The sequence below is a fragment of the Eleutherodactylus coqui genome, chromosome 5 (genome assembly GCF_035609145.1).
Source record: "Eleutherodactylus coqui strain aEleCoq1 chromosome 5, aEleCoq1.hap1, whole genome shotgun sequence".
Classification (NCBI taxonomy): Eukaryota; Metazoa; Chordata; class Amphibia; order Anura; family Eleutherodactylidae; genus Eleutherodactylus; species Eleutherodactylus coqui.
This window is the reverse complement of record NC_089841.1, coordinates 109256614-109284567: the sequence shown is the minus strand read 5'-3', so window position 1 is coordinate 109284567 and position 27954 is coordinate 109256614. Positions and strand designations below refer to the sequence as shown.

Sequence of the window (27954 nt, the reverse complement as noted above, 5' to 3'; positions counted from 1 at the left end):
ATATGTATGTCTCGACTGACAGCCAAGGGAACAGAGTCACACTGAACCCAAACTGAGATAAAAAAGTGTATTTCTCTCTATGGGTCCAGTTTGCTTCTGTTTTTTTATTTAAAAAAAAAAGGAAAACAAAGACAGAGATGTGAAACCACCTAAATACCAGGGGCGGATTGGGAACCCAAAGTGACTCTTGAAAAAATAACAAAGTGGCCCCATGTAGTAGTTCAGGCAAATACAAGAAGCAGGGGTCAGCAAACTGCCAACTGCAGCCACGTTGGCAGTAGGATGGGAGAAGCCTATATGGTGTGCCCAGCTCATATACATTAGGGTGCCATACATGTTTTACCTTGTAAGCTCCCATCATGTAAGTGAACATCATAGCCTGGCTTGTGTTAAGCCTCTCTGATGGACATTTGCGAACCCTGTGTGGACTGACAGCCAAGCTCTCACTGTAAGGCCCAATGTCCACAGGCGGGATTGAATTGCAGAATCTGCACGGGACACCTGTGCACAGGATCCGCAATTCAAGTTGCCCAAAGGGATGCATGGGCGCCCGCAGCTTAATTAGAGCATGCAGATTTGATCTGCGGGCCTTCTGGTCCAGGAAACAAATCGCAGCATGCTCCACTTTGCTGCAGATCCCGCACGAACAGCTTTCATTTAAATCAACTTGTCTGATCCGCGGCCTGTCCGCAATTCAATTGCGGATGGCCCACGGATACCACGGGAAAGCAGGAGTTGAAAATAAAAAGCGCTGCGCATGTGCGCGGCCCCCTGGCTGGTGCGACTGCACGCATATGCAGTACAAAAGAAAGAAGATCCAGATGTGGACACAGAAGGCCCAGACAGGTCTGCAGATCAGCTGCACAGGTAAAAACGTGTCCTCGGCCGCAGGCAGGGTTAGATCCCTCTGCGGACTCCCGCAGGCAGAATCGAACCTGCCCATGGCCATGAGGCTTAATAGTCAGGATCAGAGAAAGCTACGATTCCGGTCATTTAACTCTCTAGATGTCATGGTCAATATCAAACATGGCAGCTGGATGTCAAGACACAGGCTCTGTGTGGCCTTCTACTTCCCCTACAAATGCAATCCTGTGATGCCAATCGGTAGCCATGGTAGCCAGAGGCCTAGGAAAGGTCTCCAGGTAGGTATGACTATTTGGGCTTATTCACACGAGCGTATATCGGATGCCGTTTTCACGGCCGGCAGATATATACGCTATCATCTGATCACATGGCCGTATTACCGCTGGGCAGGAAAGATAGTCCTGGAACTATCTTCCTGGCCGGAATATATCGGCCCCTGCATAGACTCCTATGGGAGCCAATGACATTGGCCGAGAAGGGAGGTGGGAGGGAGTTTACCAGCATGACTGCAAAAATCCCTCCCCCTTCTCTCCTCCTCTCCGTCCCTTGCTGCTGTTTGCAATGGGAGGCCCGGGACGGGAGCGGAGCTAGCTGCTAAGCTCCGGCTCCGTCCCATTGCTGGCTGACGACAAGGGAAGGAAAAGGGGCGGGAGCTTAGCACACTAGATGCCGTCCCGCGTCCTCCCCTTGCTGAGAGCTGTCGAGAGAAGGGGGAGACGGCTTAGCAGAGTATATGCGCCAGGCCTGGGCCCTCTGAATGGGCGCACAAACGTTAGCTTTGTGTGCCCATTCACGCTTTTTTACAGCACCGTCAGGTGAACGTAAAAACGCCGCCGCCGTGTGAAAGAGCCCTTGGGATGAGCCTTCAGCGCTTCTTCATAGATTGCTTAGTAGTTTAAGATGCACGGCCAATCATTTTTCCCTATACTGATTAACAAAGTATTATAAAAGTGATGAAATGATCGCACTGCAACATCCCTGGGGGAACTAAGGAAATATCAGGATACATATTAAGTCCACCCCCGGTAGATGCTAGGAAGATTTCTTGCAGCCATTGAGAGATGTGTGACGCCATGTTTAGGAGCGCTCACACAGCTTTAGTTAGTACTCTTTGATTCGTCATGGGCTTCCATCACAGCTGCCAGAAGCCGCACTACGCAGAACCCCAGGGCGGAGCCAAAGGAACCAATGGGAGTGCAGCGTTCAGGGGTGACAGCAATGGATGGGGACCGGGGTAAGTATAAGAAATACCTCCCAGGACTCCAGGGAACCTGCCATACGAGTACCAGAAGGCTAGCTTTACACGGGTTGAGGGCGTGAACCACGGCCCGATATCGCCCTCGCAATCCATGGGAAACCCGTGGATGTGAGATTCTTTCACATGGAAACAGCCTCACATCCCTGCGGGCTGAAGGAATCCCCCGCCTCAGCTGTCACAGCCGCGGCAGGGGAATGCGGAGTTCTTCTATTGTTTTCAATGGTGTTGGCGCTGCTGCTGATGGCCCCACTGAAAATAAGGGGCGATGTCAGTTAGAACATGCTGCGATTTCCACCCCCAACCCCCCACATAGCAACGCAGTGGCATGCAGGAAGACATGGCTCATGTGTAAGACCCCATTCAAAAGAACCGGCTGCATATGTGTGAATCTTGTTACGCACAAATAATGCACGATTTTCTCGGCCTTAGGGCTTCTTTAGATGATGTATGCGCCAATCCGCTCACCGCAGCACAATGCCTCTGCACAGTGAGTGGGCTGATTTGTGCCTCTCTGGCATAGAGCTGTACCTTGTGCACACGCAGGGCCTGCTCATTTGCCCTTGCCCTGATTTAAAAGGCTATTTAGCCCACTGGGGTGCAGACATGTACTTTTCACAGCACTGCGCGGTGTATCGCACATTTGCGCACCTCCCATAGACTTCCATGGGGACCTTTGCTGCGTAAATACGCAGTCAGAGCAGATCAGAGTTTTTGCACGCAACCGAAATGCATGTAAAAAAATAAATCATGGAACAGAGCCCCGACATCCATGGGTTGTATTGGGTGCGGATACTGTGCATGCACATACTTGTGTCTGGAGAAGCCCCTACATTACGGGGCTCCTACCTGCTGACGGGTTCCAGCTCCCTTTATTACTAATGTGTGGTATACGGCTGCACCGGCTTATAGGCGACTTTTATTATTGTGCCTTTTTCGTATAGCATTGAGCTCCCGCTGACATTACTGGGAAGCAGAGTTATGCCGGCTACTGACTCCGTTTTCTCCGCGGCTAGTTTCACACATGGCATTTTATTGGGAATGAAACCATTAGTGGGAGAGGCCGGAGGAGAGGCCGGGGGAGAGGCCGGGGGAGAGGCCTGCTAGGGATCATTTATTACTTTCCAATCCACTTCTGGGTTTGGTTAAAAAAAACAAACACATGACAACCTGGTGTATACAGCTGGTCAGTACAGGCTTGACTCCTCCCATACACGTGACTGGTCACATGACCAGAGCGTCATCACAGGTCCTTTACAGTGTAGCTCTGGCCAACTCCTTCCGTGACTGGTCACGTGGCTATACGTCATCACAGGTCCTTGAGCCCCTGGATGTGACATCTGGTGGAGTCTGTACGCGGTGACACATAGCGGCGGGCTGTGAGGTTAGACACCGGTCACTTTCTTGGCTTTGCATGCCGACTGCAGTTACTGAGCTCTTCCCCTCGGTCCTTGTACTCGTACTGGTGGCTACTGCCGGCTGTGGGTGGCATGTACTGCTGCAGAGAGCTCACATCACTACAGAGAGACCTCTGTACATATAAACCGGCTCCAGTACTGCAGCCTGAGAGTCCTCTATACTAGTGCCAGCCTAAGTGTTCCTCTACAATGGTGCCAGCCTGAGTACTCCATATACCAGTGCCAGCATGCCTGTGCCCATATAATGGTGCCAGCTTGAAAGTCCAATATAACTTTGCCAGCATGTATGACCCCATAAAACAGTGCCAGCTTGAGAGTCCCCTATACTAGTGCCAGCTAAGTGTCCCCTGTAAACCTGTGCCAGCATGCCTGTCCCCATATAGTCCCATATAACTTTGCCAGCATGCATGACCCCATAAAACAGTGCCAGCCTGAGCGTGCCCCATATGACAGTGCCAGGCCCAGCCTTATTGTATGATGGGTGGTGGGTGTGTATATGAACCTAGCTGTCCCAGCCTTGATGGCATTCTCTCCATACTCTTCAGGCGTTGTGGATGGGAATTTGCTGTGGTTTCTGCTCCTCCTGTGTAGTGTAATAGGATGTAACGGTGGCGCTGCTGACCGCCATACTGCTGCTCATCTCTGGGAAATGTGTTTTTCCTTCCATTTATTCATTGATGATCTCCTAACACTAATTCAGGGACCATAAAACCTTTACCTCCGTGTTTGTATTTCTGTTGTAGTATTATTTTAACTGCAAATTAATCACATCCATGTCTGCGCCTTGTCATAAGTATGTGTGTGTGTGTGTATATATATATATATAATATACATATATATATATTTAATGGTTGGAAAGTTCGCTGTAACATCATGAATATTTGTTAGCCATTATAAGGTATCCTATCTCTCACTGAGAACAATCACATTTCCCTTCCCTTTACAGGCAGCATTATGAGGCCCGTGCTTTTCAATGGTTTCGTTCACATCTGCGATGTTTTCACTCATGCGATGTTGCATGAAAAACCCATTGCGGCATGCGCTATCTTTCGGCGTTTTGCTATTTTCTACCTCCCATGTTTCCCTATGGGCCTCCTTTTTATTGCATCACAGCACCAACTTGCCATTTTCATGCAACGTAACATCAGAAAATCCTATTGTATTTCTCACGGGAAAAACATACAAGAAAATCGCACGCAGCAGCCATGGTTTTGTGAGAAAAAGCAGCGGTATAATTTTCTTGCGACGATATCACGATCGCCCGTGCGAGGCTACCCTTACAGGACCTGTTAGTAAAGTAAGTTAAAGCAAAGCCACAAGACAGGGGATAACTTGCTGATTGGTGGGGGTCACAACGTTGAGACCCTCGCTGATCTCAAGAATGGGGGTTCCGGGACCCCTGTCCTCCCTGTTTGTAGGGTTACTGCACCCCGCAGTGAGGAGGAGACTGAGTGGAGCGATGGCCGCACAAGCACACCAGCACTTCATTCACCTTCAGTGGGACTGCTAAGTACCGGAATGCCACATCCGGTCAGGTATTTACACCAAACTCATTGAAATGAATAGAGCGCTGACTGCACATGCTTGGCCAGCGCTCTATTCAGAGTGACATCACTGCGGCGGAAGAAGTGACCCCCCACAGTGACAGGAGAGCAGGGGTCAGCTAATTACCCCTATCTTGTGGGTAGGGGATTACTTGATATTCTGATACAAGCCCCTTTAGGCCTCATGTCCCCGTGCAGAATCCCGCAGCGGATTCCACCCGGCCCGCAGACATGAGGCCAGAAAATACATTATACTCACCTGTCTGGACGCTGCGGGGCTCTCCTCTGTAGAGAATGGATCTTCTTTCTTCTGCACAGCAAATGTGCTTTGGGCACCAGCGGCATGCTGCACGCATGCACCTTCGACATGAACATGGCCGTCTTCAGTGCCCAAACTAAACCTGAAGACAACCCGGTTCCACTCCGCAGCAGTTCAGTTTCATTGCTCACGACACGACTGCAAACAGAGGTGACAGTGGGTGGGTGTCAGAGGCCATACAGATAATGGGTGCGGTGAGACCAAGTGCCTGGAATGGGTCCAACAGACACAGGGCCGGTAACGGTCATGCCACCTTTCTATTAATGGCACACAACTAAACAGTTGGAGCTGCTGTACTTGTCGGACCATCCTCTTTACTGGTGTTCTGTCGCCTTGTGTGCCCTCACACATCCACTAATCCCAACATCTACTAACAGTCTGGTCAGAACAGCCCAGGTTATTAATAATAAGATATTCCTATACATAAGTACACTACTGTTCAAAAGTTTGGGGTCACCCAAACAATTTTGTGTTTTCCATGAAAAGTCACACTTATTCACCACCATGCGTTGTGAAATGAATAGAAAATAGAGTCAAGACATTGACAAGGTTAGAAATAATGATTTGTATTTGAAATAACATTGTTTTTACATCAAACTTTGCTTTCGTCAAAGAATCCTCCTTTTGCAGCAATTACAGCATTGCACACCTTTGACATTCTAGCTGTTAATTTGTTGAGGTAAGCTTGTGAAATTGCACCCCACGCTTCTAGAAGCATCTCCCACAAGTTGGATTGGTTGGATGGGCACTTCTGGCGTACCATACGGTCAAGCTGCTCCCACAACAGCTCAATGGGGTTCAGATCTGGTGACTGCGCTGGCCGCTCCATTACCGATAGAATACCAGCTGCCTGCTTCTGCTGTAAATAGTTCTTGCACAATTTGGAGGTGTGTTTAGGGTCATTGTCCTGTTGTAGGATGAAATTGGTTCCAATCAAGCGCTGTCCACTGGGTATGGCATGGCGTTGCAAAATGGAGTGATAGCCTTCCTTATTCAGAATCCCTTTTACCCTGTACAAATCTCCCACCTTACCAGCACCAAAGCAACCCCAGACCATCACATTACCTCCACCATGCTTAACAGATGGCGTCAGGCATTCTTCCAGCATCTTTTCATTTGTTCTGCGTCTCACAAACGTTCTTCTTTGTGATCCAAACACCTCAAACTTGGATTCATCCGTCCACAACACTTTTTTCCAGTCTTCCTCTGTCCAATGTCTGTGTTCTTTTGCCCATCTTAATCTTTTTCTTTTATTGGCCAGTCTCAGATATGGCTTTTTCTTTGCCACTCTGCCCTGAAGCCCAAAATCCCGCAGCCGCCTCTTCACTGTAGATGTTGACACTGGTGTTTTGCGGGTACTATTTAATGAAAATGCCAGTTGGGTACCTGTGAGGCGTCTGTTTCTCAAACTAGAGACTCTAATGTGCTTATCTTCTTGCTTAGTTGTGCAACGCGGCCTCCCACTTCTTTTTCTACTCTGGTTAGAGCCTGTTTGTGCCTTCCTCTGAAGGGAGTAGTACACACCGTTGTAGGAAATCTTCAGTTTCTTAGCAATTTCTCACATGGAATAGCCTTCATTTCTAAGAACAAGAATAGACTGTCGAGATTCAGATGAAAGTTCTCTTTTTCTGGCCATTTTGAGCGTTTAATTGACCCCACAAATGTGATGCTCCAGAAACTCAATCTGCTCACAGGAAGGTCAGTTTTGTAGCTTCTGTAACGAGCTAGACTGTTTTCAGATGTGTGAACATGATTGCACAAGGGTTTTCTAATCATCAATTAGCCTTCTGAGCCAATGAGCAAACACATTGTACCATTAGAACACTGGAGTGATAGTTGCTGGAAATGGGCCTCTATTCACCTTTGTAGATATTGCACAAAAAAACAGGCATTTGCAGCTAGAATAGTCATTTACCACATTAGCAATGTATAGAGTGCATTTGTTTAAAGTTAGGACTAGTTTAAAGTTATCTTCATTGAAAAGTACAGTGCTTTTCCTTCAAAAATAAGGACATTTCAATGTGACCCCAAACTTTTGAACGGTAGTGTACATTTGGCAGGTACATTTTTTATTTGGCTCCTCTGTTTTTTGGCTTGAGAGCCGGTGTCTCCTAGGTATTCTGAGCATTAAATCACTGTTGTTTCTCTCTGCAGCATTAGTCATCATGTCAAGTAAAGAAGTGAAGGCGGAATTGAAAAGTGCCAGAGATGCAATCAGGAATAAGGAGTACAAAGACGCATTGAAGCACTGTAAGGTAAGACTTTGTCACAGCCTGATATTATCAGTTATGGAGCCAATAATAAGTCCTGATTAACCTTTACCTGCGGACGTGGAGTCTCACAGACCTCGCCCTGTTGTAGATTTCTGCAGGAATTACTTTAGTAAGTATATTAAAAAGCTATTTATTCTTAACTTTCTGGGGACTCTGCTTTCTCTTTTTTTTTTTTCTTACAGCGTGGAAAATTCCGTTAGTCGTTCTATTGCATTCATTTTGATGTGTACTGTTGGAATTAAGGGCCACTGTATATAATATGCGCCATTAGAGAATTACACAGCTGTTTCCTAATTTATTATTATTGTAGAAAATATTCCATTTGGTGCAAAGATCATTCTTACAGGTATATATAGAACTTTTAACCCCTTCGCAACGCGAGACATCTATGTACATTCTGGGTGCACAGGGTTTGCATGGAGCGGAATCGGCAGCTATTCCCACTCCGTACATAGCTGGTGTAAGCTCATCGTAGCTCTGAGCCCTTTAAATGCTCCGTTCAATGTTCGCGGCTCCTGAATAGTCCCCTAGCGATGAGATCACAAGGTGTCATATGGTTGTCACTGCAGCCAGGGATCCTCTGATGGTCTCTAGAGCTTCCATGTACTAATGTCTGATAGGGCAGAATGTCATATACTGCAATACTGAAAGTATTATATACTATATATAAAGCTGAAGGTACTGCAGTATGAGATATAAGAGATCAAACTTTTAAAAGTTGTGCAATACATTAAATAGTACCATTCGAAAAAACAATCTGTGTGTGCAAACGGTTGGCAGAATGCTAACTGTGTAACATATGGCGTTAGGAGTATACACAGATTAGAATACAATATTAATCCTTTTCTGCATTTTGTTTTGGCCTTGTTCCATGTATAGGCGGTGCTGAAGCTAGACAAGAATAACTACAATGCCTGGGTTTTCATTGGATTGGCAGCGTCTGAGTTGGAGCAACCGGATCAGGCTCAAGCTGCCTACAAGAAGGCGACAGAGATTGAACCAGAGCAGCTGTTGGCCTGGCAGGTAGAGTATAGAATAGGTTAGGGGGGGAATCTTAGTGTAGGCCCATTACATGGAACTTGCTGCGCTACAGATGGGGACATACATATATTGCTGTGTAGAAATGATCATCAATAAATGACGGGAAAATGAAAATTGCTGCAGGCTGATATTAAAGGGATGTTCCCATCTTGTGAATCAGATTTCATAGTGTTCGAAATCTCAAAACAATGCACTCACTTACAAAGATGTTCATTCCAAAATTGCTCTGTTCTCCAGATATTGCAGATATCGATTCCTCTGTCCTCTGGTTGCCAGGGAAACCGAACACCTCTTCTATGGAAAGAAATAGCAGACGAGGCTGGCGCTTGCACATTTTTAAAATCTAGATCTGGTGGCCGGGATCTCAGGAGAGCATGCAGACTAGTTTTCAGCCTGTCCACCAACTACTGTTTTGCTCTGCTATTTCTTTCCATAGAAGAGATGGTTGGTTTCCCTGGCAACCAGCAGTAAACAAATGGGGAGCAGAAGAATCGATATCTGGAGAACGGAGTAGTTTGGAAATAAACATGTTTTGGGTGAATGCATTGTTTTGCGATTTTTGAACACATTGAAATAGGATTCCTGAGATGGAAATAACCCTTTTAATTGAAAAAAGTATGAGGTGATATGTAATTATTTTATAGAGCACATATGTCAAACATGAATCTGGCCCACTGCCTAATTTTATGTGGCCTACTGGCCATGCATTAAACATTAAGGGAGTTATCCAGGTAGCACCCGCCAGGATACACCAGGGTCGGAGCAGTGCTTCCACTCTGACCCTAGTATATCCCGGTGGGCGCTGCTTGGATAACTCCTTTAAAGGTATTCTTCTCACCCCGCCTGCAGCTCTGGTCTGGCAATGCAGGGTCTTTGACCGCTGACATCTGCACCAAGGTGAAAGATCAGCGGTCACAGACTCAGCAGTGACTTCCGCTGCTGGATTGGAGTTGCAGGTGGGGTGAGTGTAAAGCCTGTAGGGACTGCTATGGGGGTCCCTATTACTACTGGGGCCAATATAGGGCAAACTGTTACTAGTGAGGTCACTATTACTTTTTGTAAAAATACGTGTGTATTTATGCGCCAAAACTTGCCGGAGCAGCCTGAGAACTGCAGGCGTATTTTTATGTGCACGAACACTCTGCGTATTTGCACACAAAAAAAAGAGCACAGACTGACTAATTGAAATAGTGCGCAAATACGCAAGTTTCCAGTGTATTCACTGCATATTTGCTCCTGCTCATTCTTTTCAACTGCCTATTGCGGTGCGTAATACGTACCAAAGTAGGACATGTGCAATCCCATTGAAATCAACGGGTTATATTCACTGTATATTATGCGTGCAAATACGCTTATGTGAACGAGTCCTTACTATGCAAGTACAATCACGGCCTTTGAAGACAACCATAAAGCTGATGTGGGCCATGGTGAAAATAAATTTGACACCCCCGTTATAGATTATTCATCAGTGCTCTCAGAAGTTCTTAAGAGGTTATGTCATATCGCTAGGACATGTCATCACTTTAGTAACATGGGGATTTTACCTCTGAGACCACCATTATGTTGTGAATGAAGGGGAAGCAGTTGTGGCACACTGTTTCATTTCCTCCACCATGACACTTCTGGTCTCGGGCAGTCCAGGGATCTGCAGCCAACCCTGTTGACTTAAAGGGATTCTGTCACCAGGTTCGTGAATGTTGACTTGGAGCTGTTCCCTGAATTACAGAGTTGGGCCACGCTGGTCTCTTCCTGCCCAGATGATGCAGAGTGACAGTTCTCTCCCTAAAAAAAGGTGAGAGCATTGTCAGTCTGCATGTTGCGGGCGAGAAGTTGGCACGGCCCACCTCTGTGACTCAGAGTATGGCTCGAAGACAAACTTCATGCACCTGGTGATAAAATCCCTTTAAGTGAGGCTGTGGTGCAGTATCCTGATCAGCACGTGGCCGGAGCGCTGATGTGCAAGGAAAAGCACAAATATGTTAGAGCTAATATATCATCAACAGTAAAACAGCTCTAATTTCACAGTACAGTAAGTAATTATGTTGGTCTAATCCAGTTTTTGTTGGCCATTTGTAGGGGTTGGTAAATCTGTACGAGAAGGTCACCCAGAAAGATTTTCAAGATGATTTACCGAATGTATACCAAAAATTGTTGGAACTTTACAAAAGGTGAGTTTATATGTGTGTGTATCATGTGTGCCTTGTGGAGATGTTATGCTTGTTTTCTGTTAGGCTCGAGTCTTAAAGGGGTATTCCCAGCAATAACATGAAACAGCACCCCCCCCCCAAAAAAACCCCCCATAAAACGATTCCATACTTTTTCTTCCAATTAATGTGTTTTTGGAAACTAAGATTGCTTGATTTCTATGCTTGTACTGGTTTCCAAAGCACTGCAGACTGGAGGACTAAAATCCTAACAAATTCTGAGTAAACTGACAGCGCTCCTTCCCTAGCCTGCTCCCCTACTATAAATGTGTATACACTGCCTTTCCACAAAGGGCTGTATGACAATGCTAGGGATGGTGGAAGAAAGCAGGAGAACAGAGATAGCGGCTATTATAGAGGGTTGTAATTCACTGTGGGGGAACTTTCTGCTCTTTTCAGCTGTGAGGGTGAACAGGACCAGCAGCTGCTATGAGAGAGGATAGAGAAATAGCTGTGTAGTGTTGAGGGGGAGTGGTTATGCTACACAGGCTATGAGAAAAAGAGAAGAGGGGAGGGGATCTGAGCTTTGTGCTGGAAAACAACCCCTAGCCAGAAATGTGAATGTTGGAGAGCCTTCAAACCAAATCCGAGGCTTTCTAAATGCATGAGAATGAAAACTTAATGCAAAAAAAAGATAAGTGCATAATTTTTTTCTGTAGTGACTTAATAAGATGTGTGTATTGATTTTTCCATAACCCTAGAAAAAACAGCTTACAAAATCCGAGGTACAGTGTGCACCTATAGCAGTCCATAGGCACCCTGTTACATATTACGCTTGTGTGCACCGGCACAGTTTAGTTGTCTTTCTGAGGCCTCAGTCGCACGGGCGTTTTTTCCCACGATTTGCGGATCGCATAACGGATGCGCATCCGCAAATCGCGTGACCGGGGCCAACGATTCGCTGAAAAAGCTGCACTTAGCAGCGTTTTCAGTGAAACCGCCCCACACTGCCCGCTATCCTCTTCCACAGTTGTGCCACAGCTGTGGCAGAGGAGAACAATGTTTGCCCATTGAATTCAATTGGAACCAATTGGAATCAATTGAAACCAATGGGCTGCCGGCGAGCGCGGGATGAATTTTCGGGAAGGGCTTAAAATATAAGCCCTTCCCTGAAAATCATCCTAAAATGTGTAAAAATAAAAAAAAAATGTATACTCCCCTTTTCCCAGCAGCCGGAGTTCAGCCGCATCTGGCCGGCAGTTCTCCTGAACTGCTCTGTGTAGTATTCAGCAGCCGGGGAATTAAAATCACCGCCTGCTGAATGAGCTGCCTCTGATTGGTCACAGCCCTCACCAATCAGAGGCAGCTCTCACTCACCCATTCATGAATGGGTGAGTGAGTGCTGCCTCTGATTGGCTCAGCGCAGGGACCAATCAGGGGCAGCTCTCAGCTGTCATTCAATAGTTGAGAGCTACCTCTGATTGGTCCCTGCGCTCAGCCAATCAGAGGCAGCACTCACTCACCCATTCATGAATTCATGAATGGGTGTGAGTGAGAGCTGCCTCTGATTGGTGAGGGCTGTGGCCAATCAGAGGAAGCTCATTCAGCAGGCGGGGATTTTAAATCCCCGGCTGCTGAATACTACAGAGAGCAGTTCAGGAGAACTGCCGGCCGGCCGCGGCTGAACTTCGGCTGCTGAGAAAAGGTGAGTATACATTTTTTTTTTTTTTACACATTTTAGGATGATTTTCAGGGAAGGGCTTATATTTTTAAGCCCTTCTCGAAAATTCATCCCGCGCTCACCGGCAGCCCATTGCTTTCAATGGAGCCGGCTGTATTGCCGGCTCCATTGAATTCAATGGGCGAACATCGTTCTTCTCTGCCACAGCTGTTACAGCTGTGGCAGAGGAGAACGATCTTTAGTATATGTTCTCAATGGGGTCGGCGCTGCTGCAGCCGGCCCCATTTAGCGCATATATAGAACACAGTGATGCGCAGAACGCAGATAGGCGCGTTCTGCGAATTGTTGTGTCCTATAATTGATCGCACATCCGCATAAAAAGCGGACATGTGACCGATCCCATTGGGATGCATTTGGTCTATAGATCTGCAGATCGCAAGCGCGTCTGCAGATCGGACCAAAAAACGGTTGTGTGACCGAGGCCTTATTAAGTATATCATAGCAGTAAAACATGTCCTGGGATGTTTTTCTTTTGTCTGCAATGCACAGAGAAGTCATATAACTGTCTTTCTTTACATGTATTGCGTCTGATGCATTAGAACATTTGACTTTTTTTTTAAAACAAAAACATTTCTGTCCATATAAGTGACTGCTAACGGCATAATAGTCGTGACATACCGTAACTTCCAGCAAGAAAGACACAATTTGGTCAATTTTGGTAAATTGTACATTGTAGGTACAGAAACACTTGTGGGTAGACTTAGGCAGAAATAACTTGCAGCATGCGAATAGCAGTCTGTCATCTTTTTATGTAATGACTTTATAAGCTTTCACCCTATTTTCTGTACCTTCCTAGTCAGTGTGGTGGGATGATTACATACATATTCTTCTATTTCCCTGGAAGTACAGGACATTTTGTATAAAAGGAGCTTCAATGTAAGTGATTGTGCGTACACTAGGAGAAGGAGCTTCGGAAACCCCTTCAACTTCTCCTGTCCGTATGTGTATAGTGTTGCTAAACCTACCTCTTCTAGATCTCATGCCGGAAAATAGGAGCTGTCATCTGTTAAATGCCCAAATGATTGTGAATGAAAACTGCACTGCGCATGCCTGACCAGTAAAACAGCAGAGCATACAGGTTGTCACCTCCGCATACCAATGGAGAACTAAGCAGAGGGGAAGGCCACAAGTAAAACAATATATCTGCACCTCTGTAAAACAAGTTCTAACATTATATTTAAGCTTTACATGCATGTTGTTGCCCTACGAAGCATATAACTTTCACTTTGAGGCATTGGAATGCCCCTTTAACCCCACGTCTTCTCCTGACCCTGTCTAAAGCTCAACCACAAAGGAGACATGTAAACTGCAGAAAATAGGACGTGTGCACCAGTGGTCAGTGTAAAAACTAGCGTATTTTATTTTCTTATTTGAAAAGTCACACGAAAAAATGTGTGTGTGTGTGTATATATATATATATATATATATGCTTATTCATTTGCCGTTCTGTAATCCAATTGTTACTCTTTCAGTTCTGACAAGCAAAAGTGGTGCGAAGTTTGTAAAAAGTTGGTAGAGCTGTATCAGCAGGAGAAGAAATACTTACAGGTGAGATTAGATTTAATATTACAATTGCTTGAATGCCTGTCGATGACGCCAATGAATTGTTGTAATGAGAAATGGGCTATAGTACATTGCCAATGTCTGGTCTGCCCCTACAGTTGTAACATTTTTGGGAGGTGGTGAGAGAAGATGTTTAATGTCATTTTACTTTTAGGATATTTCGATAAGCTGACTGTACAGGCCGTGTCACTCCAATGTGTTGTCCTCTTTATTGTTTACCAAGAACAGCGCTGTACATTTGCAGTGGCTGTACTTAGTACTGCAGCTTGGTCACTTTCAAGTAAATGGGGATGGGGTACAATACCAGCTACAACTACTTCCAAAAACAGGGCTCTGCACCTGGTTAACAATGAAGAGGGTGTGATGCTTACAGGAGCACAGCTTGCCCCTACAAGTCAGCTGATTGACCCTAGTTATATGTCTGTTATCAAGTGTCCCAACTCTTCAATGTGATGTAAAGCTTTACGAGTATGTAGTTCAACAAAAAGATGCAAAACGCCTTCATTGTAGTGTTTGATCCGTGATTGTTGCAATAACGTTTCGTGGCAGGCGGCACATGCATGGCAACAGTTGATCAAGATGAAGGAAGATGAAGACATTAAAAAGGATGAACTTTACCAACTTTGGAAAAAGCTGACTGAGCTACTGGGAGAGGAGATCGAACTACAAGACAATGAGACGCAACAAATGGTAAATTACTGCTAACTCTTGACATCAAGATACTGTGCTAGTATGTTATATATACATATGCAATATTGGAACAAATGACTTGTTCTCATTAGCACAGACATAGTTAAAAAAATGGATACCACAAGGAACAGAGACTTAGCCTAAAGCCTTCCCAGCTATTGCGTGACACGTATAGAACGAATGTGGTCTTATATGGTATAGGGGACCATTGGGCGCCTCTGGAGCCAGTTGACATCTTTGACAATGGGGAAAGATTACACCATGCAACACAATTGTTGTAACATATAAGCAGATAGGCGGCTTATAGTAACTTTAGTGCGGTGAATTCATATATGATATCCGTTTTTTTCTGCCACGTAAGGTTTTCTTATTATGGGGAATAATTTAATCCAATTGCTGTTGTACTTTATTTTTTTGAAATCTGCCTATACAATTAATCCAGTAGGCTCACCATTAACCTTGCTTAATAAAAAGAACGAAAGTGATTGCGCAACTATTTCACAGTCTCTGTTACACACCGCGTGCTGACTGAACACTATAAGGGTAGGTTTATGTAACATATAGGGTATGTTTCAACGGGCAGAACCGCTGTGGATCATCCACCAGTAAGTTGTAATTAATTAACTGTGTTTTACAGGTCATTGGTTAGACTTAATAAAAAAATCAAAATCATAAAACAAAAATACGTGTTTAGTATCGCTGCGTCCGTAAAAGTCCAATTTATCAAAGTAATGCATTATTTACCCTGCACAGTGAACGTCGTCCGGAAAAAAAATGAAGAACACCAGAAATGCGCTTTTTTGGTCATTTTATCTCCAAGAAAAAATGCAATAAAAAGTGATCAAAAAGTTGTATATATTCCAAAATAGTACTAATGCAAACTAAAGCACGTCCTGCAAGAAATGAGCCCTCGCACAACTATGTGGACAGAAAAATAAAAACGTTATTGCGCGCAGAAGATGGTGGCACAAAATATTAAAAATAAAATTAAATCTCTTTGAAAAAATTTACAAAAAAAACTATATAAGTTTGGTATCATAGTGATCGTACTGACCCATAGAATAAAGTTATCACATCATTTTTGTTGCAGTTTGTGCACCGCAGAAAAACAAGATACACCGAAAGATGGCGGAATTTTGTTGTTTTTTTCATTTTACTCCACTAAGAACTTTTTAAAAAGTTTTTCAGCACATTATATGGTAAATTAAATAGTACCATTGAAAAATACCACTCCTCCCGCAAGAAACAAGCCCTCATGTAGCTATGTCACCCAAAAAAATTGTTGGTCACTAGGGGGTTAAATAACTTGAAAATGGGACATGCTGCTATTATTACGTTTTACCGGTGTAATGAGCAGGTTTTGAATTTACAAAAACCTATCAATTGCAAAAAATGTTAAAAAATTTGTTGCACAGTGTTGTTATCTGTATTTCCATGTTGTCAGTGAGTTTAATAAAATAAATAATATAATGGTGTCAGAACCGTTCTTACTAAGGCTAAAAAATAAAAATAGAGGCATCTCCATTAATATTCCTTAAAATTTAATTTTTATACTAAATTTGCCTTTTCGCTTCCCAAACCAATTTTGCGATCTGTGATTATGGAATTGGTTGACATTGTACATCAGAATTGTGCTGATTTGCAGCTATTTTTGCTCCCAGAAAATAACGTTATGGTAATTTTGTTGCCTCGCTGTTGAAATTTGTTATACAAATTGGTTAACTTATGCAAAATGGAATCTGGATAAAATAAGTTCTCTTTTATTGCTTTTTAAGTACTTGATGACTTCATGTTTGTTTGTGTAATGTTAGCTGTTCAGCCTGAGCATGCTCCATTAACCCCTTAGTAACGCAACATATTTTGGACCTACGGATGTCATCTCCACTTTTCAAAAGCCATAACTTTTTAATTTGCTGTTGACATGGCATGTGAAGGCTTTTTTTGCATAGTGAGCTGTAATTGGTACCATTTTTAAGGGTACATATATAATGTATTGCATAATTCTTATTAAATATTATTTGAGGGCAGGGAGAAAAACAAAACACAGGTTGTTACGGATGCAGTGATAACAAATATGTGGGTGTCTTTAAATTTTTTTGTTTTTAAACAAAAGAGGGGAAAGTACACAAAAATAAAATAAATGTTATCTGGCTGAGTACCACATTTATTTGAGGTTTTTTTGTGACAACATGATGTTTAATATTAGTTAATAATGAAAAACACTTGAAATACTTTAACAGGTATATTAACCTCCTAGTATTACATTATACTGCAATCTCACAGGCACGGCTTGAGAGGCAATGTGCAATGGCAGCCCTGGCAGCTTTCAGAAAACCCTGATTGTCATGGCAACTGCACGGCACCCCACAATCTAATCGTGGCGGGCCGTTTGAGACCCCCGAACATCAATCGAGGCATTTAAACGCCCCTGTCAGAACTAACGGCGGCATCTAGAGGGTTAACTCTGCTGATCAGAGCAGTTGCTTGCGGGTGTCAGCTATAAGAAACAGCAAGCACCCGCATTGTATGGAAAGGGATTGACCCGTCATGGAGCGTTAAGGGGTTAAGATCTAAAAATTGTCAACATGACAAGCAGTTATTACTTTACTGAAGGCACCACGTTCTTGTTCATGTTTCACTATACTTACTATTAAAAGCCTCATGCTTGTGACATTAAAGGTTAAATGCGGTAATGTAAACACGTGTTTCTTGTTGGCTTTCTCATATGAATAACCTTCTGCTTCCATTACAGTTAATAAATGCATTTGAAAATGCCCTTTCCTGTGTCGAAGAGATGCCGGCAGAAGAACACAAGGCACTTTATCAACAGTACATTCTCTGCTTGTCTAAGGTAAAACATGTGATATGCGCCTTTATACTAGTGGTACAACTGTGGGTCATGCTGACTTTTTACAACCTTTAAGGCCTCATGTCCACGGGGAAAATCAGGCCCGCCATGGATTGTTCATGGAGAATCCCGCAGCGGGTCCCTCCTGCCCCGCGGACATGAGGGCTGAAAATAAGAATAAACTCACCTGTCCAGACGCTGCGGATCTTCCCTCCGTCACGGCCGGATCTTCTTTCTTCGGCCCCGCGGATGTGTTCGGCACGCCGGCAGTGTGCCGCGCGCATGCGCCATGCACATCCGCCGGGCCAAAGAAAGAAGATCCGGCCGCGACAGAGGGAAGATCCGCAGCGTCCGGACAGGTGAGTTTTAATTCTGGTACGGGTGTTCCGCGGATCCGGACGGCTTCCATAGGCTTCAATAGAAGCCTGCGGGAGACCTGCACTAAAATAAAGCATGTCGCGGTTTTTTTCCCGCACGCGGATCCGCGCCTGAAGGGAAAAATGACGTCCACAGGTATTTAACTACCTGCGAGTGTCCAATGCATCCCTATGGGGTGCAGATCCGCGTGCGGGAAAAACGCTGCGGATTAAAATAATCTTTTCCCCGTGGACATGAGGCCTAAGGCCTCATGTCCAGGGGGAAAATCAGGCCTGCTACGGATTCTCCATAGAGAATCCGTAGCGGGTCCCTCCTGCCCCGCGGACATGAGCGCTTAAAATAAGAACCAACTTACCACTCGCCCGCTTCGGATCTTCCCTTCGCCGCGGCTTCATCTTCTCCCCGTCGCGGCCGGATCTTCTTTCTTCGGCTCGGCAGATGCACAGGGCACGTCGGTTGCGTGCCCCGCGCATGCGCCGGCCCGAAGAAAAAAGATTCAGCCGCGACGGAGAGAAGATGAAGTCGCGGCGAAGGGAAGATCCGGAGCAGGTGAGTAAATTCCTATTTTGGTCTCCTGCGGATCCGGACAGCTTCCATAGGCTTCAATAGAAGCCCGCGGGAGACCCGCACGAAAATGGAGCATGGTCCAGATTTTTTCATGCTCCATTTTTTTTTAAAATCACTTTTGTTAACCATCCGTGCGTATTTATCTACCCGTGGGTGGTCAGTGCATCCCTATGGGGTGCGGATCCGCGGGTGGGAGAAGAGTTAAAAATCCGCTGCGGATTTTAATTCTTCTTTTGCCCGTGGACATGAGGCCTAAGAGTATTCTGATCTTGGGTTTTCATAGCTAATGGGAAACCGCTGCTATTGTTTCCAGCCTCCCAATCGGTAACTATGAAGACAGTGGAGCTCTTCAGTGTAGTTGTTTCTGTAGCTCCCATTGAAGTGAGTAAGTGCTATGGAAAAGGTGTAGCACAGCGCAGTATATTGTAACTTCAATAAGAGCTACGCAAATAGCGCTGCACTCAAGCACTCAGCTGGTTTCGAAGGGTGGTGGGGAACAGAAGGCCAGACTTTCCCTCTCTTAGCAATGAAAAGTTTTTTCATAAGATTTAACATCGTAAATAGCGATATTAGATGTTGCCGACCAAACCATGAGCAGAATTTGATGAGCATCTATGCATAGCAGCCCCGGGAGCCTTCACTGCTAATGGGAAGCAGGAAGGGGTCGTCCCCCTCCTGCTGACTGCATAGACACGGTCAGTTTTGATCGCGCCTTCTAAAGAGTTAACTACTGTGATGAGAGAAAACTGATTGCTGTAGTTACCAGTGGTTGTTAGAAACAGCTGATAGCTTGCAATGATTGAAGGGGTGCGGCTCTCGAGGCTGCTTCATACTCCCTTCACGACCACCCAACGGAAATTTACATTAGGCGATCGTGAATTGGTTAAGTATTGGAAAGGTGTGCAATATTCATGCAAGGATGTCCAGTGCTAAACATGGCGGTTACACAGAGCCAGCTGACCAACGAGCAACATTAAAGGGGTATTCCAGGCAATATGTAACAGTGCATCTTATGAGCAGTCATCCCCGTACAGTACACTCTTCAATATACTTGCGCATTAAAGATACAGCGGTTCGTCTCCATTCTGCGCAGATTATGTGCCCTAAAAAGAGGCTTTTTTCCCCTAATTTCCACTAACGTTTCGACCCCTGTGCTTCTGCGCATGATGGTCAGGTTCTCAGCAGACTTCCGGCTTTGTACTTGGAAAATCCTTTTAAGCAAGAATTTCTGCTATCTGCTTCATTTAGAAAATGTCCTATGTTCATCAACATTGACTCAAATAGTAAGTTGTGCGCAAACTGTATATAGTAACTACTCATTTACAGCTGCCTGTATAACATCAGTGTACTGCTCTCTGTGTTACACGGGCTGTAATCTCCCATTACTTCCTGCTCAGGTTTACAATCTATCACTCTTATAGTACCAATTCCAAGACAGTACATCTAATTTCATGTTTTTCCATTAAATAGGAAAATTTTGGCATGCAGAATGTTTTATTCCTTTACAAGTTTGTCTTCAGTATATTTACTAGCTGATTTTGCAGGTTTTTTTGTAGGTGTGTCCTTATTTAATATAAGGAAATTATAGTACCAGTGTTTATGGTAGTGCAATGCGCCACGCAGGTGTGCTACATGCATGTTACACACACAGCACTGCTACATGCATGTTACACACACAGCACTGCTACATACATGTTACACACACAGCACTGCTACGTACATTGTTTATCCCATTCAACAGGGATCAGAAGCAGCACAGCACTGGAGATGAAGGACCTGTGATGACGTCACCGTTATGCTCCGCCTCTGATCACATGACGGCATCATCGAAAGTCCTTTATCGCCAGTGAAGGCGTTACATGCTCTGCCCCTTATCACATTACAGGGACGTCATCAAAGGTCCTGCATCCTTGTGCAGATTACAGGCGGACTACAAACCTCCTGCAGCCTCAGTTGCTATGGAATACTAATAAACAACCAGCTGGACAGCAGCAGTGTGCGTACAGGACCTGTGATGATGTTACCGTCATGTGATTAGGGGCGAAGCATGTAATTCCCTCACTGGGGATGAAGGACCTTTGATGACGTCACCTGCATGTGATCAGGGGCGGAGCATGTGAGTCACTCACAAACGCACGCACGGACAGGTCATTGTTAGTAGTTTAACTATACAGCACTATGTAATATCATTCCCTTGTCTTCTGTATCCTAAGCTGCCACATGAAGAGACAAAATTGAAGGAGATTTGTAACCGCACGGCTATCACATACCCGTCTTACTGTTATCCTCTGGAAGTGCTTAGCCTGCATTACATCAGATCTGGTAAGCATTCTTTGCTCAGTTAACGTTTAGTATTTCATATAGTAAGATGTATGTTTGACGAAAACTTTTTAGGTTTTGTTTTTGGGGATAGAAAAAATGTGCGCTCTCTTCGGTTCCACTTAAAGGCTTGTCCATGATTACAAAAATAAATCCGCTTTTTTTCCTCTCAAACAGTGCCACTCTCGTATTGCTGGTCAGCCCCAATAATGTGATGAGCTGCAATTCTAAACACGAATTTCACAGAGGCAGTATCAGTCCAGAGAAAAGATTTAGCAAAACGTACTGCGTGGACCCTCAAACTAATAAATTTAAAATATACCTTTTATTCGTAATACTTAAAATAAAGAAGAACAAACACACATACATATATAATATAAGATGAGGACGTATCAGAAAAAAATGTATATAAATTCTGATCGATGCCACTTATAAGTGGGTGTGGACCAATCAAGTGTGGTAGCAAAAAAGTTTTTCTTTGCACTTAACTGTTCTGTAATGATGGTCCTGAGTCAATAAGATGGAGAAAAATTATTGCACAGGTATTATCCTAATAAGGGGTGACCTTGCCAATGCCTGAGCAATAGTATGACCTGATGCCACTTTTTTCAAGGAAATAAAGACCAGCCAGGTCGAATGACAAAAATTTGCACTCAACTATTATATAATCTTTGTCCTGGGATTTACAGAAAGGTAATTAACGTTGTTGCTCAGGTGTCATCCTAATAATTAGGGACGACATCACGGAAAACCTGAGCGATGGTAAAAAAACCCTACGCGTTTCCCCCACAAAAAGTGGGTTCCTCAGGGGTTCAAATAGAACAATTCCAGCAAAAAATCGTAAAACCGGATAATGGCTGTATTAGATAAATACCAGCAAAAGATAATATAGCTGGGTAGTGGCTTCAAAAAAGACAAAATCTTCAAAAGATAACGTATCTGTTATCCCTCAGCGATAATAAAGAAGAGAATTAAAATAAAAATCTACTCTCCGAGGTAATTTGAGACCATAAGTATAGTTCCTAGTCAATATAACGCCGTTTTTGTTGCAAAAGAAAAAAAAAAGGAGACCAGCTAGGGTTAAATTAGATATAGATATCACCACCATCAGGACTGACATGCCGCCGTTTTTTTCATTTTCTTTCTTTATTTTGTTTCTGTCTCCTTACTGATGATATTAGCATCAAGTGGGGATACTCTATTCTGGCTAGAGCTTTAGTATCGTCTTATAAGTGGCATCGATCAGAATTTATATATATATTTTTTCTGATACGTCCTCATCTTATATTATATATGTATGTGTGTTTGTTCTTCTTTATTTTAAGTATTGCGAATAAAAGTTATATTTTAAATTTATTAGTTTGAGGGTCCACGCAGTAAGTTTTGCAATTCTAAACACAAACTATGGACTAGAGTGGTGCTCTGGCAAGATAAGAGCATATCCATTTTTTCTAAACTTGGACGACTCCTTTTGACGGAATTCACTCGGTCCGGCTTCACGCAGACGATAAAATCGTGTGAGATTTGCGCGCCTTGAGAGAGTCTGTTGAATGGGGTCACGCACATGAGCGATGTTTTCCCACATGGCACCGCAAGCGATGCTATGCAGGATATAAATTGCGGCATGTTCTATCTTGTGCGTGCTCTCGCATCGCAGGCCTATTGTTTTCAATGCAGCCGGCGGCAGCAGCGCCCTCCCTCATTGAAAGCAATGGGAGAAACTCCATGATCCTCTGTGACAGCCACGCTGGAGGATCCCTGTATCTCCGAATAGATATGAGGCTGTTTCACATGAAAATGCCTCAGATCCCTGGGGATTTCACATGATGGGGAGTGCGATATGGGTGCGGGATTCACGGCCACACATCGCGCTTGCCCGTGTGAAGTTAGCTTTAGTGCTTACAAATCTTGGGCATATATTCTCATTGCAATTAACCCCTTACCAGTCACATTAAAATTGAGAAAACCCTCCCGGTAATGTCACTTTTTTATTGTAGACTTTGCGTTTGTCTCATATAAATATACCTGGTGTTTAATTCAGCCTTAAAGTGACCCTGTCACCATCATTTCACACCCTTCTGAGGCCAGCACAAGGTAGTGACAGTCACAGTAATTTTAGTGATGTGTCTGCTGTGTAGATCTGTGCAGTAGTCTGAGAGAAACGTACATTTTATCAGTAGTAACACATGCATAGAGGACTACTGGAAGTAGTCCTGGATATTCATGAGCTGCAGGCTAACTACATCCACCCCGCCCTCTAGCCAATGATTAACTGCTGTCTGCCTATTACTGTGCATAGAGAGCTGCCAATCATTGGCTAGAGGACCGGGTGGGTGTGGCCAGCCTGCAGCTCTTTAATTTGCAGGACTAGTTCTGTGTCTGGGTGCTACTACCGTATTTTCCCCAAAATAAGACAGTGTCTTATATTAATTTTTGTTCAAAAAGGTTTAACCTTTTTACATGTATAGCTGCCTGGACACTATTTAAATTGACTTTTTAATTAACTGTTAGCAGGGCTTAATTTTGGAGTAGGGCTTATATTTCAAGCATCCTCAAAAAGCCTGAAAAATCATTTTACATCCTCAAAAATTCTGGAAAATCATGCTATGTCTTATTTTCATGGAAGCAGGATAATAAAATGAAAGTTTCTCCAAAACTACTGCACAGATACATACAGCACTTATCACTACAACCAGTGTGACAGGTGCTACCTAATGGTGCTCTCTCAGTGAGGGCTGCAAAAACATGGTGACAGAGCCTCCTTAAATGGGTTATACCCATTGCTGCTTTTAATAACCAAAATAGGAAATTGCTGCTATGGTTACCGGCCACCAGGCTGGAGCCTACGGAAACAACGAGCGCTTCACCCCAGTGTGGTTTCTGTAGTTCTAATAAAAGTTTACCAAAGTTATATAGGTTTTACTATTTTTTTATTTTTACTTTGCACAATGTATACAGTTTTGTTTTCAAACAACTAAGAACTGAGCTGCATGACTTGTAGATTTAATTGGTACCATTTTGAGGTATAAACTGCTTGGGGGACACAGCGAAGACCTTTCTCCATTGTTTGGGGAAAATGGCCGTTTCTCTGTCCTGAGCTTTCCCCTTCACTTCCTAATTTAGTTATGCTGCACAAGCCAGGTGATGGATGTATGTTAGCTGGGGTTCCATCCTCTAGGGTCCCAGGGAATTATTAGAATGCTGCATCCTCATTGCCCCTATGAATAGAGCTGATGACCACATGTAGGGCTCGTGGTATGATGACCAATCGCAAGAAATCCAGCAAAGTTGTATTTCTCATGGTTGCAGCAACTTGTGAGCCGCACAGCAACGCACTTTGACTTCAGTTAGATTGCCAGGTCGCAGGGCTACACCGCGATCTTTGATTGCACAATGTATCACAGCCAAAGTCTTCATGTAGCCCTGGCCTTAGTCTTAGTGCAGGGTTGATGATTACCTACAGCACTACTACTATATGGATAAGGCCACAGCATTGGTGGCACATATGGTGTGTGAAAATGGCTCATGCAATTCCTTAAATGAAGTCTGTCACCTGATGCTAGCAACATAATTGTGTGATAAGATGTAGGACAGATTGATGAAGAGAACTGTTCCTTTGTTGTGTTCAATAGATGATCCAATGCACACATTTCCTGGTTTCCGCTCTTCCCGCATGGTATGCAAATTAGTGCCCGGATGCAGTTTGTACCAGCTATTCTGTGCCTGCGCTACACTCGGGGTTCCAGTGACTTACCTGCGTCCATTCGTGTCATGAATGACATTACGGGCATTTGCCATCATCTGTGTGGTGCAGAATAGCTGAAATGCATGGGGTCTCAAACTGTCTGAGCTGGAGGCTACCTTAACCAAGCCCGTGATGCGCGAGTTTAGGTGAAAGAAAAGGGTAGAGAGGCTGGACCAGTGTTGGAGGTGAACTGCCCATCAGACAGTTTACTGCTAATTTGCATACTGCTCTTGAAGCACGGAAACCTTGATATTTCTGTATTGGAGCATCTATTAAATATAATATAGGTATAGTTATCTTCATCAAACTTCCCACATATTGTCATGTAATTAGGTTAAACTGCTAGAATCAGGTGACAGACTTACTTTAATTTGGTTTTTATAGCAAAATCTGCAGCGAATGCAGGTGCATAATATTTCTCATCTATATCATTGGGGGACACTGCAAGACCATGGATATAGCTTCTGTCACTTGGAGGCAACACGAAGCAGTGCTAAATCCTCCTACTAGCTATACCTCTCCTGCAAACACCAAGCTAGCTCAGTTTTAGCTTAGTGTCTGCAGGAGGCACACCTCTTCAATCAAGGTCCTCAAGACTTCCACTTCCCAGGAAGAAAATGGTGCACAAGATGTAGTGCACAAAGCTCCTTAGGACTATTGGCAATTACAGAGACTTTGAGAGACAAAGGTACACCATTATCCTTCACCACCTCCTCACTGCTGATTGCCTGCCATAATTATAATAATCATTAGATCATAGAATATATTCATCTGGGAGCAGTTCAGGTCCAGGGTGTTTTGGGTCTTCGGGACCAATAATTGGTGGGGAGTGCTATTTTATTGGGTTGCACATACATTCCAAAGCAATGCTCTTTAATTATACGCCATTATTAATAAGTAGTATTGATTTTCTTTCTGTTGCTGTATTGCAGGAGACATCGGGAAAGAAGCAGTCAATTGTTACAATAAGCTAGTTGAAATGGAGTCATCCAATGGTCATGGTCTCATAGGAATAGGAGTCAAAGCTTTACATGATAAAAAGTTTGACATGGCAGCGGAAAGCCTTTCCCAAGGTAACATTCATTGTGTAATGTATAGTAAAAGCTGGGAGAAAACACAATAATTTAGGTGCGATCTGAGCCACATTTGTTACTGTGAATAATAGTATAGCCTTGAAGTGAACCTGTCAACCAGTGCAATATGCAGGTAGTATGTGATAGTTCCTGGACACACCAGTCTTCATTTATCAAAAGGGTCTAAAAGAAAAACTTTGTTGCCCAGAGCAGTTGCAGAATTTAAAGCTGTGCCGTGATTGGTTGATATGGGCAACAGACACAGTCTTTCTTTTAGACAGTTTCGATGAGGCCCAGTACAATGGAGAATGCAGAGTAATACCCCATTTAGACACAACGATTATCGCTCAAAATTCGCTCAAAAACCGTCTTTTGAGCGATAATCGTCGTGTCTAAGCGTGTGGCCTTCGTGCGCAATTCGCTCATCGTTAACTTTCAGCTAGCTGAAAAACAACGAGGAGTCTTATCAGGACTGTGCGCTGAGTTCTCAGCGGGATACCACTGATACTATTGTTTCAGCTGGTATCCTGCTCGGAGAAAACAGCAGGAGTATGAAGAAGACAGCGCTCCAGCTGTCTTCTGTATATCCCGCTCAGAGCGCTCAGCTGTATACCAGCTGAGCGCTCCATGAACACAGCAGGAGTATGCAGAAGACAGCGCTCCAGCTGTGTTCTGCATACTCCACTCTGAGTGCTCAGCTGGATACCGATGGGGTGACTTAGGGGACCCACTGTCCTCTGTGCAACCACCTAGATGCTGAAGTTGTATGTAGGATGTAAGCTTGCACTGTATATGCAATGATAATATTACATTCTGCTTTTCCAGGAGTCCAGCGGGTGAACTCATGTCCGAGTGCGTCGTACTTTCTTGCACAAGCTCAACTGAAAATACACAAACATGAACAGGCTGTGGTCTCCTGTGAACAAGGTGAGGAGCAATTATTAGTGTTTACAGCAAATACCTTTTTAATGTAAGTTTAGTAATGACTCATCTAAACCTTTTCTCTAGCCATCAAACTTCTGTCCCAGGATGATTTGTCTCCTGGAGACCTGAAGGATCGAGCCCTTGGGCTGAAGGCGCAGGCTTTGCTGCAGTGCACAGATGCCGATCACTCTGACCAGATACTAAGAGTCCTGGAACAGGTATTGAAAGTCTGTAATTAGTTCACATTGTGGATGTTCTTGTGCTTCTCATGTGGTATACTACCTGCACACTATCACCCCTCATTAATATGTATCAAGGCAACAAATGGTATTAGATGGGTAAACATGTGTAAAAGGGCTTTACATTTTACTGCAATTCATATGAAGAAGGTCAGTGCATTGTAGCATGCCTTCTATTTCATGATCTGCGCTTGCTGTAATTGAATGGAAACATTCTTGTTTACATCTTGAAAAGATTCAGTCCTGGCCATTTAACCACTTTGATGCCGTGATCAAAATGCTTTGTGATTGCAACATAGTGAGAAAGTTGGATAGCTTTCTTAATACATAGTGATTAAGCTTTACTTACATAAAAATTGTAGTTTCTAGATGTCGGAAAATCACATTTATTCTTTGTGTTTGGTATTAATAAGTAATTTTCCCTCAGGCTTGTCAGTACCTACTGTAGGATACAACATGGACTTTAACCCTTTAAGGACACGGCCTGTTTTGGCATTAAGGACACAACAATTTGGGGGGGATTTTCGTCTCCACTTTTCAAAAGCCATAACTTTTTTATTTTTCTGTCGACGTAGCCGTATGGGGGCTCATGTTTTGCGTGGTAAACTGTAGTTTTTATTGGTACCATTTTTGGGCACATATAATGTATTGTATTGGAGTTCAAGGGGAGAAAACGCATCAATTCTGCCATTTTTTTTAAAACAGCGTTAATTGTGCTGCATAAAATACATGATACTTTTTTTTCCTTGTGGGTTAGTATGATTATGATGATGCAAAAAAAATTTTTTTTTAGGTTTTTCCAATTTTGCTGAATAAAATTATTATTTTTTTCTTTTTTGGAAAGTATTTTTACTTGTACATCGTTGTATTCAAAGTCCCACAGCTGTTTTATTTTTTTCATGGCCGTAGCTCTGTGCAGTCTTGTTTTTTCCGTGACGAGTTGTAGTTTTTATTGTTACTATTTTGGTGTACATATGGCTTTTTTGATCACTTTTATTGTGTTTTCTTG

The 27954-nt window shown here is 43.8% G+C and overlaps 1 protein-coding gene across 1 annotated transcript in view; it reads left to right on the top strand.

Annotated features, from left to right (window-relative positions):
* Positions 1-3413: 3413 nt before the first annotated feature.
* The window catches only part of SKIC3 (SKI3 subunit of superkiller complex), a 114102-nt gene continuing 89561 nt past the window's right edge, over positions 3414-27954 (top strand). The window contains exons 1-11 of the mRNA XM_066603004.1: positions 3414-3503; positions 7555-7655; positions 8553-8696; positions 10791-10882; positions 14072-14147; positions 14712-14852; positions 17605-17703; positions 20859-20967; positions 25642-25782; positions 26608-26709; positions 26791-26924. Coding sequence (XP_066459101.1) covers positions 7566-7655; positions 8553-8696; positions 10791-10882; positions 14072-14147; positions 14712-14852; positions 17605-17703; positions 20859-20967; positions 25642-25782; positions 26608-26709; positions 26791-26924 — 1128 coding nt within the window. The 5' untranslated portion in view covers positions 3414-3503; positions 7555-7565. The remainder of the gene's footprint in view (positions 3504-7554; positions 7656-8552; positions 8697-10790; positions 10883-14071; positions 14148-14711; positions 14853-17604; positions 17704-20858; positions 20968-25641; positions 25783-26607; positions 26710-26790; positions 26925-27954) is intronic.